The 20,265-nt window shown below is 50.2% G+C and overlaps 1 protein-coding gene and 1 long non-coding RNA gene across 2 annotated transcripts; both read right to left on the bottom strand.

Annotated features, from left to right (window-relative positions):
• Positions 1-1,330: 1,330 nt before the first annotated feature.
• LOC135260413 (14-3-3 protein beta/alpha-A-like) lies at positions 1,331-19,181 on the bottom strand. The gene is made up of 6 exons (XM_064345626.1): positions 19,023-19,181; positions 14,157-14,480; positions 9,372-9,495; positions 3,910-4,067; positions 3,077-3,223; positions 1,331-2,785 (listed from the first exon to the last, which is right to left on the bottom strand). The coding sequence occupies exons 2-6, from the start codon at positions 14,466-14,468 to the stop codon at positions 2,726-2,728; spliced, it is 801 nt and encodes a 266-aa protein (XP_064201696.1). The 5' UTR covers positions 14,469-14,480; positions 19,023-19,181; the 3' UTR covers positions 1,331-2,725.
• LOC135261980 (uncharacterized) lies at positions 7,658-9,355 on the bottom strand. Its single transcript, XR_010332068.1, has 2 exons — positions 8,770-9,355; positions 7,658-8,734 (listed from the first exon to the last, which is right to left on the bottom strand). It is a non-coding gene; the product is annotated as an uncharacterized LOC135261980 (long non-coding RNA).
• Positions 19,182-20,265: the final 1,084 nt, after the last annotated feature.

The raw sequence follows: 20,265 nt of genomic DNA, 5'->3' as shown, positions 1-20,265 counted from the left end.
TGCGCTGAGTAAAAAAATTTTTTTATTACTTCAGGCCATGTTCCAGATTTGGGAAGGTTCCGGGTTTCACTCGGTGCAGTTACCCGGGTAACCCAGTGACCCCGCTTGGTGAAACAGGGCCCCGTTCGGCTCCTCCCGCTTCACACCGGTTTTCCTTCGGTGTCTCGCTTGAGGAAGAATCACCACCAGCGCTGACCCTTCCCTCCGCTTCGTCTCCATAGCAACAGAGACTTGCTCCACGCCCAGGGTTTGCGGGTAGGGAGCAGACACCAACCGACAGCTCTGTGGGGGTCGTAATCGGAACTCCTGGCTCCTAGAGACCCCTGGGGGGGGGGGGGCGTTTCTGGTAACCCTGTTCAACTTGTCCGTCCTGGCGTAGTTCTTTCCAGAGGTCAGGGCTTTTTTTTTTGTGTGAATAATTCCACGCGGTTCGAACTACAGAGAGGGCTGAGGACACCGCTTTGCTTTGTGCGCCCGTCTAGGTCAGTAACCGGCACTGTGAGTCACCCTCTCCGGCAGACAGTGAGTCAGTGAGTGTGGGGAAACAGACCGAGTCTGTTCTTTCGGTTTCGCCCTCAAACGTCTGGGTGGTGGATTCTTCCCTCCTCTTTGGGCGCTCGCCAACGAACCGCCGACCTGCTGCGTGTGCGACGCCTTCTTGCGCGCGAGGGCAGATTTTCGGGCCTTTCAGACCTCAGCGTGAACCGTGGTTGGTGCCTGGAGGTCCATGGGGGTCATTCCAGAGGTCACATGACAGGACTGCCTCCGATTGGCCAGGCTAGACGAGCTCCGGCCTGGTGCCCCGCAAGGCGGAACTTAGAAGGCTGTGTCGGCAAACCGTAGCCGTGGTGACCCCTTTCGGCGGGAAAACGTCCCCGTCCGCCGTCCGAAACCGTTCAGGGTCACTTCAGAGCACAGGCCTATGGCTGACTGCTTCAGAAAAACATCCCCCGTTTTCAGCCACATGATTAAGATGCACATCATTAGTCACACCTCTGTCTTCACTGACCCTAAATACATAGTGTACAATAATGGCTTTCATGCAATCCAGATGAGGGAGAACCAGAAATATCGGGATATACACTCGTGTTGGGCAAGTCGCTCCATGGACAATTATATGTGCATCTGTCACACAATTGCAGCCATTATTAAATCTCTATACAATACAAAATGATTTTTTATAAAAATCTGAATTGTACTCTTAAAATTAAGGATAGCATGTCCAAATAGGAATACCTGAAATAAATTAAATTGTATTAACACAATTCTATATGACCAAACATTGTCAGATTTCCTTAGACTTCAGTGAGAAGCAGAGGCACCACACATATTTAAGTTTCTTTTTTTTTTATTATTTCACGTACATGAAATTACATTGTCCCCTCCAAACAGTTGTTTGGGTGTTTTGTATGAAAATTCCAGACATGAAAACTAGCTAGCCTATCACAGCAATATCCGTACCCTCCCCAATAGCTATCCTCAGCCACATGCATTTAGGTAAGTATCAAAAGAAACAAGGGGGGGGGGGCAGAACAATAATACTAATAATAATAATAATAATAATAATAATGAAACAGTAATGACTAGATAAGCACAAGGTAATCTTTTAAACAGTTCTGCTCAATATACAATATTTAATTTCATTTAATTTAAAGTTCCAAATAATATCAGGTGCTTTCTTTGTTCTTAGGTTAGGTTATATCTATACCTTGTAACCGTTACACTTGGGGGGGGAAAGAGAAGAAAAAAAACCCCCCCCACAAATTTGCAAGTCACCCAAGCTGAGAAATGAGCTTCAGCAGATGACAAACAGAACGTTTCCTTCCTCTGCTGCCCGTGGTTACCGTTTTAGTGCTCGACAGTCATTTGGTTTTGTTTCGATGGCCCTTCTGTCGATTTTCTAGTTCCGTGACAAACCCCCCCACCGCCCCCCCCCCCCCCCTCCGCCCCCCCTGGAATCACAAACGATCATGTAGGCTTCATGATGTAAACCACAGATGCATAAAACAACAAAGTCAAAACACTTTCAACGTTTCACATGATGTACAAATATAAACTAACTAAACTGGACCCACCCCAACCCCCGGTTTCCGCAAAGCCCGTATCATTCTTACAAAGTAACGAGGAAAAAAACAATGACGACACGCATACCCCCCCGCACCCCGCCCTTTCTGAGCCCACCCTGCGCCACAAACACACACACACACATGCATGCACACACACTCACACACACACATGCATGCACGCACACACACACATATGCACATGCACACACACTCACACATGCATGCACACACACACGCATGCACACACATTCACACGCATGCGCACACACACACATGAATGCACGCACACTCACACACACACACACACATGCACACACACTCACACGCACACATGCATGCACACAAACACGCATGCACACACACTCACACACATGCACACACTCACACACACACATGCATGCACACACACAAGCGCGCACACACTCACGCATGCACACACACACATGCGCTCACACATTCACGCACAAACACACACACAGACACGCACACACACACACATAATCACACACACACACACATAATCACACACACACACCCGCATGCACAAACAGAAGAGAAGCAACAGAGGCTGCTGGGAGCCCTAGAGAACAGCGGGAAGGTGAGGCGGTCTCAGTGTTGACGTGTGATTGGCAGGCAGCCAGGCAGTCGGGAGGCGGGGCTCAGTTCTCTCGACCCTCCTCGGTTTCCTCTCCGTCTCCGTGGGCGTCTGAGGTCCACAGCTGCAGCGCAGGGGCGAACGCAGGCACGTCAGAGGCACGTCAGAGGCGCGCGGTGCTCTCAGTGACAGCCACGCGCATACAAATCGTCTACATGCACGCTCCATCAAGCATTTTATTACTAATTCCACACTGAAACCATTTTTATGGCTTTGCTGTAATGGTAAAGGTGCTAGCTAAAGGAGCTAGTGGCTCCCTCTCGGGGCAGTGCAGGCCCGGAGGAGACACGCCCAAACAAGCCACGCCCCAGAGGAGGAGCCACGCCCCAGAGTAGCCACGCCCGTGGGCACTCACCGTCAGGTTGTCCCTCAGGAGCTGCATGATCAGCGTGCTGTCTTTGTACGAATCCTCGTTCAGCGTGTCCAGCTCGGCGATGGCCTCGTCAAAAGCCTGGAAGAGAGAGCGGCGAGATGGGAACGCTGTGCGGGTGGAGGTGCAGTCTTAAAACACTCCCAGTCTCCTGCGCGCAGGGCATGGTGATGGTGGGTGGGTGGATGGATGTGTGTGTACGTGCTTGTGTGTATGTTTGCGTGTGTGTGTGTGTGTGTGCGTGTGTCTATGTGCGTGTGTGCATGTGTGTGCTTGTGTATGTTTGTGTGTGTATGTTTGTGTGTGTGTGTGTGTGTGTGTGTGTGTGTATGTGTGTGTCTGTGTGTATGTGTGTGTGCTTGTGTATGTTTGTGTGTGTATGTTTGTCTGTGTGTGTGTGTATGTTTGTCTGTATGTGTGTGTGTGTGTGCTTGTGTGTGTGTGTATGTTTGTGTGTGCATGTGTGTCTGTGTATGTGTGTGTGTGTGTGGCGTGTGTGTGTGTGTGTGTGTGTGTGTGTGTGTGTTATGCTGTGGTGTATGTTTTGTGTGTATGTTTGTCTGTGTGTGTGTGTATGTTTGTGTGTGCTGTGTTTTGTGTGTGTATGTTGTGTGTGTGTGTGTGTTGTGTGTGTTGTGTGTGTGTGTGTGTTATGTTGTGTGTGCTGTGTGTTGTTGTGTGTGTATGTTTGTGTGCTGTGTGTGTGTGTGTGTGTTGATGTTGTGTGTGTGTGTGTGCTGTGTGTGCATGTGTGTGTGCGTGTGTGTCTGTGTGTGTGTGTGTGTGTGTGGTGTGTGTGCATGTGCGTGTGGCCGTACCTCTTTGGCAGTTTGCGGCTGGTCGGTGCGAGTTAGGATCTCGTGAAGGGCGACGCAGTTTGAGGCCAGGCCAGGGCCGGAGGGGTGGGTGGGCTGCATGTCCGTCTTGCTGATGTCCACGGCGGCCTGGTAGGCGTCCTGCGAGTTCCCCATGGTGGCTGGGGAGAGCCAGAGAGAGGGCCTCAGCGAGCACAGGACTACGGCACCACGCCGGGGTCAAATCCAGTTCACTTCAGGCCATCTCTGCACAAAGCTTGATCATTACAAAACCACATTTTCAGGAAATTCGGTAATTTCATTGAATTAAGTTGAGAGTCAATTCACTAAATGAAGTTGACAGTTCCAGAGACTTTGTCCGAAACATATTCCTGCATCGTTTAGCCTAATACGGAAGCAAACGCCATCGCAATCATTAGCAAATTAACCCAATTAAGCCCACGTCTCCACCACTCTTTTGCCATCTGTGAATATTTTTTGGATGACCACAGATGCATTTATAAGAAACCTCAGAAAAAAATCTGGGCATTAATGGGTTAAGGAAGGTGTGTGCACTGTCCCATGACAGTCACGAGTGAAAACATTTAAATCCATGACTCAGAACTGACGGTATCGTTTTATTTTACTGAAACGAAACGAGACCGTCCCTAGGAAAGTGTCTCTTGCACTAATGCAGGCAGAAGTGAAGGCTCTGCCATACGCGCTAGTGTTTCCATAGCAACAGCATGGACTGCACGCTGCTGGCAGTAGGTCACGCGGCTTTGCGGCAGTAAGACACATAGTAAAATCCAGACTGCTGGCATTACAGGGGATTTGCGGAGTGATACTGCAGAGAAACAAGGACCCTGGATTAATACACAGCTCAACAGCGGCCACACCCGTCAAACTGAGGGCTGGAACACAAACCTTCGGGCCTATATGCACTACCATATAAACCAAAGGGGCCTACACTACCATATAAACCCAAAGGGGCCTACACTACCATATAAACCCAAAGGGGCCTACACTACCATATAAACCCAAAGGGCCTACACTACCATATAAACCTGAGGGGCCTACACTAAAATATAAACCCAAGGGGCCTACACTACAATATAAACCCAAGGGGCCTACACTAAAATATAAACCCAATGGGCCTACACTACCATATAAACACAAGGGGCCTACGCTACCATATAAACCCAAGGGGCCTACACTACCATATAAACCCAAGGGGCCTATACTACCATATAAACCCAAGGGGCCTACACTACCATATAAACCCAAGGGGCCTACGCTACCATATAAACCCAATGGGCCTACACTACAACATAAACTCAAGGGGAAATTGCAGGACCTGAAACTAATGTGGAAAGAAAACTTGTGACACAGTTGTTGGGAGGCACAGTAAGCCAGATTCGGGGGTTCTGCAGTGGCCCCACTGGCTTGCCGTAGCTGAACTGGGCGCTCTTCAGTCACAGCGCAGTGGTGTTGAGTCAGCTGCAGATCCGAGCGTGCCTGTGGCTGCACTGCTGAACAGCGAAGCGTGCTGCACCCACGCAGGTGCGTAGGCGGCTTCACCTGAGCCGCTGGAGGACAGCCAGCCTGTGATAGGCTCTTCGTAGCTCCTCCCTCCCCCCCTCCCCCCACGCTCTCCTGCTGCAGAACCCAACAGCATGACTGACTGACTGACTCCACCACTCCACACAACCGAGGCACAACTCCATCCAGCTGTTCGGTCTGCTTCTCGCAATGTCCGGGACTCAGAGCCGGACGTACCTCCTGTTCTTTTGCAAAGGCGGCTAGCTGGCTAATAGCCTACCACCTTTATACCTATACCTATAATGTGTTCAGCGGTAGCGACTTTTTACATTTTTTATTTCCTCCCCAGTTTATACACACACACTTACACACGCACACAGGCAGAAAGGCAGACAGGCAGACAGGCAGGCAGACAGACGGACAGACAGACACACCCCTGCTATCAGCAGTTGCAGCAGTTCTAAACGGCAGTACTGAAGGCTGATGCAAGAGCTGCATCCGCCTCGCTCAGCGCAGGGTAAAGCAGAGGGAACAGGGTCAAATCTACAGAACTGGAAATGGAACTGATGCAATAGTGAACCCAGACGCATTACACCACTGCCTACTTCCCCAGAAACCACAGAATCCCCCTTTCTGCATGAGCACAAGCATATGCTCACACACATGCACACACACACACACGCGCGCATGCACACACGCACAAACACGCTCACACTTGTGCATGTGCATACACGCACACATGCTCACACACACACCCTTTTGCACACACACGCACGCACACACACAGGTACGCACATGCATGCAGGCAGAGCACTGTATCCAGCTGTATGTTCAGCAAACAAAACCTAACCTGCTCTTCCCATACTGTAGCTACCCACTTGAGCAGTCCCTGTACTTTATCAGAGATTCAGCAGCTTACTAGCTCCTACCTCAAGCATCTACCACACCATAGACATTTATCTTACACATGAAAAAGAAAATGGCTGCTGAAAATCGCCAGGAAACATTCTCACAGTTAAATTAAAACCAGTAATGGAAAATATTCCATTGCTAGACATCACGTCCAGAAATCCAGCTACATTTTCAGAGAGCTTAGTGTATACCGTGTATACACTACCGTGTATACACTAAGTTTTTTCCCCCTATGGATATCACCACTTCACATGCAATAATATTGTCTGAAGGCTTAAATTTCTCTTCATTAATGTCCCTCGCGGATCTTTAGACACTCATCCCGCCGGGCACAGACGCACTTTGCTGAGACTGAACAGGCACCGTTAAATGGAGGCTCTGCTCTCCCGGCCTGTTCTCTGGCCGGCGTCTGAAGCGAAGCAGCTAGCCAGAGCTTTAGGGGTTAAAATTCCACACGACTGTCAAGAAGAGCATCGCCGCGACACCCTGGTGTGAAATGGAGTGCATACCGGCCTGGAGAAGCGTGGTCATGACACGTTACATTACATTACAGGCATTCAGCAGACGCCCTTATCCAGAGCAACTCACACAACTTTTACATAGCATTTATATCACATCCATTTATACAGCTGGATATATACTGGAGCAATGCAGGTTCAGTACCTTGCTCAAGGGGACAACGGCAGTGTTCTAGCGGGGAATCGAACCTGCGACCTTCAGGTTACAAGACCAGCTCCTTACCCATTATACTACACTGCTGCCCGTGTGTTTCCGCGACAGCGCCAAAACACTTGTTTAATATCCCGGCTGCTGACAATATTAATATTAATAACACAAGCCATCAACCCCAAGATGACATCCACTGCTGATAAAGACTTGAATAATTCTGGATTCAAATGAAGACCAGGTTGAGAATCAAACCAATGGCACTAAAAAGCAGAGGGGAATTGTGCTCCTGTGTCCTCCACCCGACCGACTGAATCGTCCTTCACTGTTCCTTCAGTTAACAAAAAAAAATAAATCATCCAAAGTTGAAATTGCAGTCAGACAACTTTCAGGGAAAACTGAGCGTAGAGAACCGGTCACATCCCATTCATACCCCCCCCCGCCCCTCCACCCCCCCGCCCCCCCACAAAACTCCCGTGAGCCGCCCCGAAGTAAATCTTACTCATCGGCGTGCCGGGGCTCGCCCCGCTGTTCGTTCGGCCCCACCCTGTCGGCACGGGGCGGGGCCCGGCCTCGGCCCGAAACGTTCCGGAACTTCCCCGCGCCGGGGGCTTGTGCGCGAACGTGAGCCGGATGGAGTCGGCATTCCGGAAAAAAGTTATTCCGGCAAAGTTATTTTCTCCGGCTCCGGCCGCAGTAGAGTTCACAGAAAGGCTCCATTGCGACGTCAAGGCCGCTGCTTCAAACGGATAAAGCACGTAGAACTCCACTTGATTGGCCAAGACATCCAGCCACGCGTTATCTGCGTTTGTCCTAATATTGCAGCTCGTTCTTCTCCCTAGCTTGGCTTGGCATAAGTTAGGTCAGAATAGTGTTCACTGCGTGAACTGAACCGTGTTCTTGGATTTAAATAAATAGCTGTACGAAATGAGTATCGTATCTCATTGAACCTGGGTTTTGTAGTTGTCCAATGACCATGATTTGCACTTTTTGTACATCACTTTGGATAAAAGCGTCTGCTAAATAAATATAATGTACTATTCGCTTCTCCTTCATCACCAAGTTAACATTCGCTAGCTTCTCAGGCTAGGCTTTCAATCACACCTCATCTTGGTCACGCTCTTGGCCTGCTCCCATCCCATCACAGCTCTTAACAGTATTTGCTAGCTGCTTTTTCAGACGACTTACTGGTAACATCAAAGCTATTAGACACAAATAAAATGACAGAAAGCCACTGGTTATGTGAATAAGGGAAACCGCTACCTTTCACTGTTCCGTGTTCCGCGTGTGAAAGTGGCCGGTGGTGAACCTCAGCCTTCACGAGCGTGCGTCTCCACCTACACCCTTTCTCCTCAGGCCAGCTCTTCTCATTCGTGTCACTCCGTAACTATCGAGAGTTACTACCGGGCTAACTCCATTCATTAGGCCGTAAGTGTGAGCCGCCAGTAATACGCAGGCATTTTGAGCCCAGAATAAAGAACACTGGCAATAAAGAACACTGCTAAAAGCTACGCTAACTGGCACGGATTTCATTCCTTCCACTTCCACCGACCACAGAGACATATTTTGAACGCTGCAGAACTGCACGGACTAGTTCGCGCTAGTCGGAACAGCTTGTCCAAGTATTTCCATGAATAGACACCCTTACGAGGCCAGAGTGCTTCTGAAGAACGTCGGCAGGTTGCAGTAGTGCATTGTACAGGCCGCGCTGGTTCCATTAACTGTCTGTCTGCGGCGACGCTAACGAGCCCGATAGCGGCTAACGAGCCCGATAGCGGCTAACGAGCCCGATAGCGGCTAACGCGCGTTCGTTTCGGCTCACCGACACGAAGCCCCCCGAATATTTCTTTCAATCACCTTCCGGGGTCAAACGCGCAGCCTCTGCATTCTCCTGCAAGAATGGCTGAACAGGTGCAATCCACTGAGTCTGCTGCATTTTCATTAGCGTGCAATTTTCAAAGTGTTTCAGGCTGCCACTTCAGTGCACCAGCACAGTCACTGGCCGCCACAGTGATTTTAACTAGTAACGCCTAAGCCGCTAGTTTGATGCTACGGGGTACAGTGCACAGCGCGATGCAGCCCGCTAGCAATGCTAGGGTTTGCTAGCCGCCCTACCAGGCAGCGTTAGCCGCGGTCGTTCGTGTGAATGTAATCTATTCTGTGACATCACAGAGCCACGGATCCTGTTATCTCTGTTTACACTGGCGTTCTTTCAATTTCAGTCCGTTTGGCATTAACAGCTCAACCGAAGAGCTTTTTTTCTCCCCCCCAGCTACATTCCAGTGGGCCTTTACGGCCTCTCCACGTCCTGCGGGAATATCACCCGGTTCGCACCTATGCAAGTCAGGCGGGTTTTCGGGACTTACAGGTTTTGTTGTCTCCCACGGCGACCTCGGCCAGGTAGCGGAAGTAGTCCCCCTTCATTTTCAGGTAGAAGACCTTGCTCTCGGCGGGAGTGGCGTTGGGGATGAGGTACTTCTCCAGAAGACCCTCGATCACAAAGAGAGACACAAAAAAAAAATGTTAGAAATATGCCATCGCCGGTCTTGATTGGTTCCCCTGTGTGAGGGCGCAGACACACGATATTCAGAGCGCAAGTCGACGCTCGAGCCCCATCCAGCCGCTCCTCCGTGCGGCGCACCGCCATGTTTGCCTGGGGAAGGACGGGGAAGGACGGAGACCAAACGCTGGCCTTCCCTAGACAGAGGAGCGACCGTGCGGCAGCGGTGGGGCAACGAGGGCCGTATCCGTTTCTGGTTTTCGTACCAGCTTGATTACTCAATTAGCCCTTAATTTTTTACGTCATCTGACAGTCCTGACAAGCGCACAAACGACAGACGAAGCCGGTTCTCGTGCCCCTGTACGAAACGTGTTACTGTGATCTAATCTGCGAGGGAACCAGTGTTGCTGCACACGGCCGATTGGCTCATTTCGCCAGGTGGGCGGAAACAAAAACACGCATGCACACCGGCCCACCAGGAACGGAACTGCCCGCCCCCTCGGCGTACGGTGGGAAACGCTCGCTAAAGCCCCAGTGTGATGTCACCGGCCTCAGCCAATCGGCCGAAGTGCGAAAAGTCACATGCTTTATGCGTTGTCCACAAAGCGCTGAGCGTCGAGTACATGTTCCCGGAGCAAATCAATCAATAAACCCAAAGAAATCTGAGTCGATTCCAGCAAGGAAAAAGGAAACATTACTCCCTGACCCCAGGATGAGACGATAATTCTGGAAAATAGCCAAATAAAATCATAATCTCGTAAATGCATGATAAATCCACTCTTGGTCGGCTTGAAGCAGTGGTCCTCGTGCGCTTAGTCTGCAAACGAGGGACCGCCCTCACCTTACGTTCCTGTGACGACCTGCGCACCTTCCCTAGCCAAAGACAGCCTGCACACTGTAACACCGCCACATGTTCTCCCATGAAACGTGGGCCTGTGTAACAAACAGCCCTGCCTAACCTCTCAGGACTTTGAGTGCACACTGAGGGCCATGTCGATGACTCCGCCCACCCGCTCTCCACGTGGTCTACAGCCAACAGGGCAGGAAGACTGTTTCAAAGGGTCTTCTACCTCCACTGTAGCTTTGACTTTTTTAACGTGAAGACTAGGTTCGTTTGTTCAACCCAAAATGGAGGACGATGAATCCCAGCCGAATAAAGCATTCCTCGGCTGAGAGATCCTAATCAGATAACGAGACGCTGGAGCCGACGCCGCCGACCACGCCGCGAGTCACATGACCGCCATCGGCATTCCATCCCTCCGGAGCTGGACCTCCGCTACGCAGCATTCGCCCGGTCAGGAGCCAGACGCTGTAGACCGGGGCTGCCACAGCACTGCACAGAGAGACCTGAAGTCCTGAGCACGTCTATTTAAAGGGAGGTGCCCGCGGCTAAGCTAACCGGCCGCGGTCAAAAAGCCTTTGTTTTTAATGCCGCCAAGGGCCGGCTGAGCTGGAAACCATTATCAGACGTGTGTAGCAAGCGGCTCCAGAAGGGCCACATCGGAGAGTGTGAACCGCGTTCACACAGCCAGCCCTCCACTTTGACCACAGTGAGGCTCTGGGGCTTGGCACTGTGAGAACGGGGAACGTTTTGTTGCAAGTTTGGCGTTTCCCGCCGAAACGCGCACCAAAGCAGCCGTTGTCTCTGGGCGTGGGGGGGAGCGCCCGCCTCAGGTCTGGCCCCGTTTCAAATCCGCAAGGTGCGGCAGCTAGCAGGCGGCCAATCACAGCGCTCCGACTCGCGGAGCGTCTCCGCCTCCTCTTTCCTCCCGCACACGCTGCGTTACAACTGCCGGCGTCACGTGACCGAACCACTACTTCCTGTAGTTCCAGGAAGTCGTTACTGCAGCGAGTGGGATCAAACGGCCTCTCGCTCTAGCCTCTCTCTGCTGTTGCCGGGAAACGCAGCAGAGGCCTGGCGAAAGCGCTATTGTTCCGGAGTATAATGGGCTGCAGCAGCCGACGCCGATGAGGAAAGATTACATAAGCGGACTCGGTGTGCGCAGAAGCGGGACCACAATGCACCGGGCCGTGTGGGGAGAGAGAGAGAGAGAGAGCCCCCCCCCGCCCGCTGTGACCCGTGGAGGTCACCGGGCCTGTGCGGCGGCTGTGCTGCCGTGGTTACGGGATTAGGGCCCGCTGACTCAGCCCGGTGGCTCTCTCCCCCGGTCACACGCCGACGCGCCGCCCCGGCAGAGAGCCGCCCCGCCCACAGCCCGCACGTAGGCACGGGCACGGGCCGGTCTCCGCCATCGCTCTCCCCTTCCCTTTCTGCTTTCCCTCCCTCCCATCCTCCAGCTCCCCCCCCCAGCTGGGAGTTGGCCTCTGCGTGAAGCAGCGCTCCTCCATGGTTACCGTTGCTACGTTGGACAAGCGCTGCCAGACGAACAATATAAACGGAGAGGAGTAAAGGAAACTGGGGGGGGGCTTTCGCCTGACATGTTCTCTTTCTGAATCCGAAACGAAGCTCTGTGTCGGCCGCCGGTGAGTTAGAGGCTCAGAAATCGGCGGCGCCAGACGCTCCTGCTTACTGCTCACAGGAAAGCGCAGCGCGAATAATTTCAATTCATCTGCCGAGACGACGGCCGATTTACAATCAGGCAAAAGCGTCAGCCAGCTAAACGCACTGCAGCGGAAATTTCCATTCTGTTAATTCGGGGGTCAGTGACTTGGAGCATCCTCTGATTGAATAACACAATCAGGGACGGGTCAATAGACTTCAACAGTGACATCATCACCGTGACATCATTCAACGGCACTCTTAGCACCTGACAGGGGACATTTTTTAAAAAAGGTGACCATTGAACTTAATGCAGGTTTTGCAGCTCTTGAAATGACCAGAACACATCGTTACTGTGTACGTTAATAATAAGATTCATTCCAAATTACATCCCTGCCAGTGGTCTTAATGCATTTTACTACAGTATACTCCCAGCAGCGAATACAAACACATGACTCATACGCACAAAACATCTCATTCACAATACACCAACATCTACATTTAAAAAGGCCAAAACGTTTCAATCTTCTGAAAGCACATTACAGCTGCGCAATAGGTCCATCACAGTAAGCTCTCAGAGGCACAGGTACAACGCCCTCGGTGTCACCCGGCTGACTGAAGCCATTCTGCAGGGCGGGGTCGATTATGACGCGATGACTGCGCGCTGAGGGCCGGCGTAGCGTTAGCGCCGAGCGTAGCGTTAGCGCCGAGCGTAGCGTTAGCGCCCGAGCCGAAGCCCAGGCTCGCGACAGTTGAGATTCCGCTAGCGGGTGACCTGGAATGCTACACGCGCAGAGCATTCCTCAGCGCTGAGCGCAGTCCTGCTGGCACTGCCGCCCGAGCCGGGCTGCCCCTGGGGCTCCTCTGCAGCTCGGTCCAGCAGCGGCACAGCGAGGGGGGAGGGGGGGAGGGGGAGGAGCTTCTCCACGGCCTCTGGGCCTGAGAGTCTGCTGGACGACCCAAACGCCCTTCTGCTTCCGCGCAAGACAAGCCGGCGCTCCCATCAGCCTCCATCATCAAAAAAAACAGGAAGTGCAAGAGCAAAGGAGTCTGGGTAACTGTAAATAAACTATCCTTACACCTCACTATTGTAACCGGTCAAATATCAAACCTTTATTCATGCATGTCAACTCTTTGCCTTTCAGCTGAACTGAAAAGGTAAAAGCAGCTGAAAACGAACATGCGCTCAACCCAGCAGGGTTGGTGCCAAGGAACTGGGGGAGAGAAAAAGAGAGAAAAAAAACCCCATGGGTACACTGAACAGGAGGCATGGTCAATTTCTGCACTGACACACAGTCCTGGAAAATAACAGCTCATCCCTTGGCACTGAAGAACACAGAGCCAAAATGGCCGCCCGAGTGGATAATCGGCAGCCTCTCTCCGGGGCTTCAGTGCGCACGCTGCACAGAAACTCGCTGCACTTTCACAGGCCCTCAAAATGGAGGACTCTCCGTCCGCTTCCCGGCGAGCAACGTCAACCCCGGGAAAGGTCTCCAGGCAACACACCTGCAGCCCGGCAACGGCGCTGACCGGCGCTTCTGATTGGGCAGTGAACGGGACATTCTCTGGTTAGACCGTACGTTTTTGTGCCCATTTCCAGTCATTCTTCACCGAGCTCACGGTGAACGCTAATTAGGGGCCACGGTAACTGCGTGTGAAGGCAAGGCCGGGTCATGTGACGTTTGCGATGTCCAATTGCACGCCAAGAGCCGCGCAGCAGCGGGGAAGCACCCGCAGACGTATCGTATGACCGCAAAACTGAACCTATGACAGGCACACAGACAATCGATCAGCTGACTGCAGAAACTGGGCCCACACATAAAACAGGCCTACACGGCCTTTACTGAAGAATACGGGCCAATGTGACGACAAATTCTCATTTAATTAACATAGAAATAGGTACCTTATATCAAAGAAAAAGGATGAACTCCAACTATAACAGAGGTATCCACTTGTCAAAGTATACCATGACTGAACTAACCGGTGAATGACCCAGCCAAAGCCGGCCCCCACTGGAGCCCCTCCCCTCCCCTCCCGTCCTGTCCCCTCCCCTCCCCTACCCGCCCCTTCCCTCCTGTCCCCTCCAATCCCCTCCCTGCCCCTCCCATCCCGTCCTGTCCCCTCCCCTCCCCTCCCCTCCCCTCCCCTTACCAGCACGTCCCCGCAGATCTCCTTCAGCTCCTCCTCGATCTTTTCCCGGTACTCCTTGACCAGCTGCTGCTTCTTGTCGCTGCCCTCGGTCTTCTGCTCGATGCTGGACACCACCCTCCAGGAGGAGCGGCGCGCCCCCACCACGTTCTTGTAGGCCACCGACAGCAGGTTGCGCTCCTCGTTGGACAGCTCCTCGCCCAGCTCCGTCACCTTCTTCATGGCGGCGGCCATGTCGTCGTAGCGCTCCGCCTGCTCGGCCAGCTTGGCCTTCTGCACCAGCGTGGCCTTCTGCTCCGCGTCGCACTTCTCCATGGCTGCTCCGAGCTGAGGGGGGCGGGGCGGGGAGGGGAGGGGGGCGGGGTCAGAGTCCTGTCACTCAGACAGACAGACAGAGGCGGGCCTACACATACACCTACACATTCGCACCTGCTCTCTTTCACATGCACCGACACAAAAAACGCACACGCTCGCTCACACAGAGGTACGGGCAGACAAACACACACACTCGTCCATAGCAACAAAGACAGAGTGGTGCATGTACCTTTTCACTGTGAAACAGGAACTAGCCCAAGCAGCACACCTTCACTAAAACTCCATTCTAGTGCACTTTTTCACTGTGAAACAGGAACTAGCCCATACAGCACACCTTCACTAAAAATCCATTCTAATACACCTTTCAGTGTGAAACAGGAACTAGCCCATGCAGCACACCTTCACTAAAACTCCATTCTAATGCACCCTTTCACTGTGAAACAGGAGCTAGCCCATGCAGCACACCGTCACTAAAACTCCATTCTAATGCACCTTTCAGTGTGAAACAGGAACTAGCCCATACAGCACACCTTTACTAAAATTCCATTCTAATGCACTTTTCAGTGTGAAACAGGAACTAGCCCATACAGCACACCTTCAGTAAAACTCCATTCTAATGCACCCTTTCACTGTGAAACAGGAACTAGCCCATGCAGCACACCTTCACTAAAACTCCATTCTAATGCACCCTTTCAGTGTGAAACAGGAACTAGCCCATACAGCACATCTTCACTAAAACTCCATTCTAATGCACCCTTTCACTGTGAAACAGGAACTAGCCCATACAGCATACCTTCACTAAAACTCCATCCTAATGCACCGTTTCACTGTGAAACAGGAACTAGCTTATGCATTCCACATTCTGGGCTGGCGTTCCGTCATCTTTTCTACCACCCTGACCTGCATCAGCGCTGAACACCAGGCTCATTAGCGCTGGCCTACTTACGAGCATAAGCACGCTGCTTCAAGCAGCACTGGTGTTAAGAGGAGATAAACACAGAGTGTGGGGGGGGGGGGAGGTCGGGGGAAGGAGCTTGTTCGGTAGACATTTACCGAACGCACCACAAATGCACCCAGCGAACAAATTTATACTGCGTGATGTCTCCACCAACGTGCGTTTATGTACAGTTCATAACGACAGCCTGTTCAAAGTGTACAGGCTGTGCGGGAGTCCTGTTCTCATTCCATTATACCACTCGGCTCAGCAGCTACATGCGAGAGCAAAGACAATGAATGTGGGCAGGTTTTGAGGGGTAAACCTCAGTTTTTTATCTGTAGACAGTATGCAGGCGGTGGCATTTTGTGTGGGCACCGAGAGGGGCATGTGCATTCAGTGGTGGTCTGCACGCAGTGCAGTGCGGGGGAAAACCCTGCCGGCACTGAGCTCCCACTCCAGCTCACGCTGACCTGCTCACGGTTTTGCCATGCAAATGGCTGACGAGCAGCTCCAGTGATTTCTGCCACTGCGAATGTAACAACGCCCTCCACGTAAACCATAGCCTCCTAAACAGCACATGTGCGTGCGTGCACACACACACACACACACACACACACACACACACACACAGGACCACACATCACACCTGTTGTGTGACAGCCCCTCCTTGGGTGACTCAACTGAACAAGGCACCCAAAAACTGAATAACATCCAGCAAACAATCTCATTTTCAAATGGCCTGTTAGTAGACTATTTACTCTTCAGGAACATTTAAAAAGGCTCCTTTAAAAGGTTGTGGGACAGACACAGGTTTCCTCCACACACAATAGACAGATTTCGAACTTCCTTGCCATTTTTGCATTTTACAAAGAGACTCCAGCATTTGTGTGTAGTCCCCTCCAAGGCTACCACAGCCTTCACAGGTTCCGTTTTACATATGTAAAACTGTTCAGAGACCAGGCAAATACACAGCCGATGGTTCAAAGTGAAGACAAACGTCCTCACTAGCCTGAACTGAATACATTTACAGCACACATTTGAAACCTGACACCAATAGAGGCAAAGCAACTGGGGGGGGAGGGGGGAAATTCTCCTGAACTGGTATTCTACACCAACGTAGCTCTGCTCCAAAATGCCTGCAGGTGAGGACTGAACTTGCCTTGGTGTGAACTGTGAACAAAGGTACGAATTCTCTCTCAGGTCGCGCGTGAAATCATTGCAGTGTGTGTTGCCATGCACTTGCACAAATCCACACTAACCCGCACCTGTGGACATATTAACCGAGTATATTTAGTCACACCGCGCTCGGGTGTTAATAAGAATATGGCGTGACTGCCGCAACTCCCGAGCAAGTGTTTGGTAAGTGAAATGGAATGCAGTGTCACACACTGGCATTCCTTCACACATTATCTCCGGAGGTTTAACTATAAACACTGATATCATGTTACATTTGTTTACTTTAGTCCATCAGGATTTACGTTAGCATTAAACGTTGCTAACGAAGCCATTCTTAAAATAGTTAAATAGATGGCAAATTCTTCATTTACATTTGACAAAGCAGGTAAATGCTTTGCACACATTACCAATATATTGCACTAAACTAGACCCTGTGAACTGAGCAGTTGAGTAAAATGTAAAAATATGTAGCTTTAAGAAAAACACAACTCGGACAGTCCCTATTAAATTTCAGTAACAACTATTAACAGTAATACCCGCGATTTGGTGCCCTCCCAAACACACACCTCACCACGGTCCTCTTAAACAGCTGCCTGCAACAGTAGCAATACGGTTACAAAAAAAAAAACATCTGCTCCACTGAATAAAACTTTCCCCTTCAAACTCCATGCAGCAGAAACGAGGACTGATTTGGCTGGAAGCACTCACTAATTTTCAATTTCCACGGGGAGCAGTTAAAAATGAGACTTGGCCATTTGCACACTGACTGTGACTGATGTCACTAAACTGGCACAAGAACATCGCATACCGCGCGTGACGGTCTCTGTTCAGTGGTGAGAAGCGCGAAACAGCTGCCACACCTCACACATTTTAAACTAAGCTACAATGTAGCTAACGCCAAAGGCTTAGAAACCCAATCGAGCATATGTTCATTTATTTGTAATTAGCAAACTATTTAGTTACAGCTCGTCGTAGACAGAGTAGCATTTCCCAGCTAGAGCTAACTAGCTGGTTGTGACAATGAGGGGAAATGTGTTATTTCCTCGTTCGCCACACCCATCTCAGTTCATTTGACAGCCATCGACGTTACCTGTTGCTAGATATTGTCACGTAACTTGACAATAGCTTGGCCGCAAAAGCTTGTTAGGAGAGCTAACGTTAGCCAAAGTTTTGGACTGTCTAGCCGAAAGGTTAATGCACACAGCCAGCCAAATTTCCTAGCCTACAGCGTACAGTTAGCGCCATTTTTTAAACTAGCTAGGACTGGCTAGTTGTTAGCTGTCTCACATCAGTTACCATTTGGTAACGACGACCAGAAACAAAGCCCTAGATTTCTATATTAACTTAGACGCGACTTTTTTGATATACAGATATTTGCCCCTGGCTACAGCTAACCCATCTTGCAAGCTACCAGCATCCTCGTGACCTGCTTTCTTCAAAGCTTAACGAAAGGACAACGAATATCCGGCAAACTAAAGAAGCTTAAAACAGACAAAGAACATTTGATTTGAAATAATCGTTCAGCAAAGAAACTAGAAAGCCCTAACTACATTTGGTCACATCTTACGTTTTACATAGACTAACGAGATCTAAATGCATGACTAACAAGGTAACGTTAGATGCAATGTTAACTAATGAAGCCAATAGGCTCGGTTAGCTAGTCTATCCTGACTAGCCATCACTAGTTAACGTTACGTCGTTGAACTTAACCAGCTGTCAACAATACGGGACTAACTTCGCTTAGTCTATCAGCTAAAATTTGAACTGCTTTAGTACACTAACAAGGTTACCTGATTACGATGCTGCAACTAGGCTAGCTATCATGTGTCGCTATGTTATCATGGAGTTAGATAGATATCGATAAGGATAGTGATTTGTGCTGACTATGCCAGGGCTAGCGTTTGTTATAACCCGTTAAAGCTGTTAAGCTTGTGTTCACACTCAAGAGTCGAGAGGCTTGCCGACGTCTTCTGTATAACTTGCTTCCTAACATTATGCGCGCAGCTCTTCAATGATGGAGCCAGTTATATCGATAGCGATTTTCTTGCCCCAGACAAGAGCTCATACCGTGTACCGTACCATTCATTTGAAAGATGGATCAATACAGTGCAAAAAACATATCCATCAGAAAAAGGCATCGATACACAAGAGCGATATGCTCATATGTTTCGAAAAAATAAAACAAATCAACCTGCGAGCCATGTATGAAAATGGTTTTCTTTCATTAACAAGGAGGGGATTCAGCGCTAGCTGCCAAACCCGATAACACAAAGCTCGGAAGCGTAGCTACGAAATACACATTGCTTCTGTCTCAACATTTTATGAAACATAAATCAATCCCGTTTTTTCGTTAATTATAGCACAATACCAATACAACTTGTCACTAGTGTATTGCTTTGGGTATTAATAGTATCCATAATTTTCAGCTACTAGTCACTTACCTTAATGTGTGAAATAATAGTGTTCTTCCTCCGACAACACAGCTGATTCTCATTCAGTCTGTCTCTCCCATCAACGGGGTTTCCCTCCCATCACCAGCCCCAGGAGCAGGGACACGGTGGGGAGGCGTGACGTCAACGGCTGCCAAGGCAACCGTTGATTGACTTACTTACACCACTACAGCTTGAACAAGGACCGGAGGCGTAGGTTGTCTCTGCTTTCTTTTCTGTATCACCAACCTCCCTTGGTGTGCCCACTCACTCGCACGACTGTGATTTGTCCAAATTACTACCCATGATATTGATTTTCCGAAGAGGAATTCAAGGTTGTACCCCGGATTTGAAAGGTTAGCCCACAGGCTACAGACCCAATAGGCGAGGCTCTTGGGTTTGGTTCGACATATCCATCTCTTGAAATTGTGAAGACGGTTTCCTTGTTGAAACGCGAACTATTGGTTGTATAAAGTAATTAAACGCACGGTTACTCTACTTCACTCAGTGCAAACAGTGCATGCCGCAAGAAAATTTTCAGCCAAATCAAATTGAAAAGACCCATTTATAGGTTTTTTGTAGACAGAAGCACCCAAGTCTTTGAGTTAAATTATTTGTAACCTTGTTCTAATGTTGGCACATAGTTAATTTCCCACATTTCTCATTCTAAAACCTCAAGTTGAATCTTCAGGTTTTAGAAAAACTCAAAATGGTCCAATGCGCAGGAGAAATTATAGTAGATCAAATGCATAATTATTATAAATGGTATTATTTTGCACATTGGAAGCCGTGTCTGCTGTAACTATTTTTTTAACATAATATGTTTCACGCAACAGTCCCTGCTGGGCATTTTTGTGTTTCGGCGCTGATCCTTAACACGTGTTATCGGTGCAGTTGAGGACATGCTGGTGGGTTATGTAATTTTACCACATGGGTAGCCATGATGTGAGAGGCAGCATGCGCTGTGGAAACACTAAATTATGATCTAACTCTGCATGTACAGCTGGGAAGGGTGTGGGAATAGCTGGACGAGTAGAACGCTGTGTCGGAATCCTGTCGGAAAACGGCGCGGGGTTTGTGTTCCGTACACGCGTGTGTCTGTTATTTCATCTGCGCGCGGTGCTACAATTAGCCAGCGCTGGAAATGAATGGGCCGCAGGAAGGAAGGATAGGGATTGCTATGGGCGGAAGACAGAGGGGGGAACAACAGCTCCGCAGTCGTGAATCACCACCTGTGGTACCGGAGCTGGAGGAA

The sequence above is a fragment of the Anguilla rostrata genome, chromosome 8 (assembly GCF_018555375.3).
Source record: "Anguilla rostrata isolate EN2019 chromosome 8, ASM1855537v3, whole genome shotgun sequence".
NCBI classification, from domain to species: domain Eukaryota; kingdom Metazoa; phylum Chordata; class Actinopteri; order Anguilliformes; family Anguillidae; genus Anguilla; species Anguilla rostrata.
Note: the sequence above shows the minus strand (reverse complement) of the source record. Positions and strands in the feature narration are given on the sequence as shown.

Coding starts and splice junctions, on each gene's coding strand:
- LOC135260413 (XM_064345626.1), bottom strand. CDS start 14,468: ATGGAGAAGTGCGACGCGGAGCAGAAGGCCACGCTGGTGCAGAAGGCC. Junction 9,496..14,156: donor AGATCTGCGGGGACGTGCTG/GTAAGGGGAGGG, acceptor TTTGTGATCGAG/GGTCTTCTGGAGAAGTACCT. Junction 2,786..3,076: donor TCCTGAGGGACAACCTGACG/GTGAGTGCCCAC, acceptor CCTGCGCTGCAG/CTGTGGACCTCAGACGCCCA.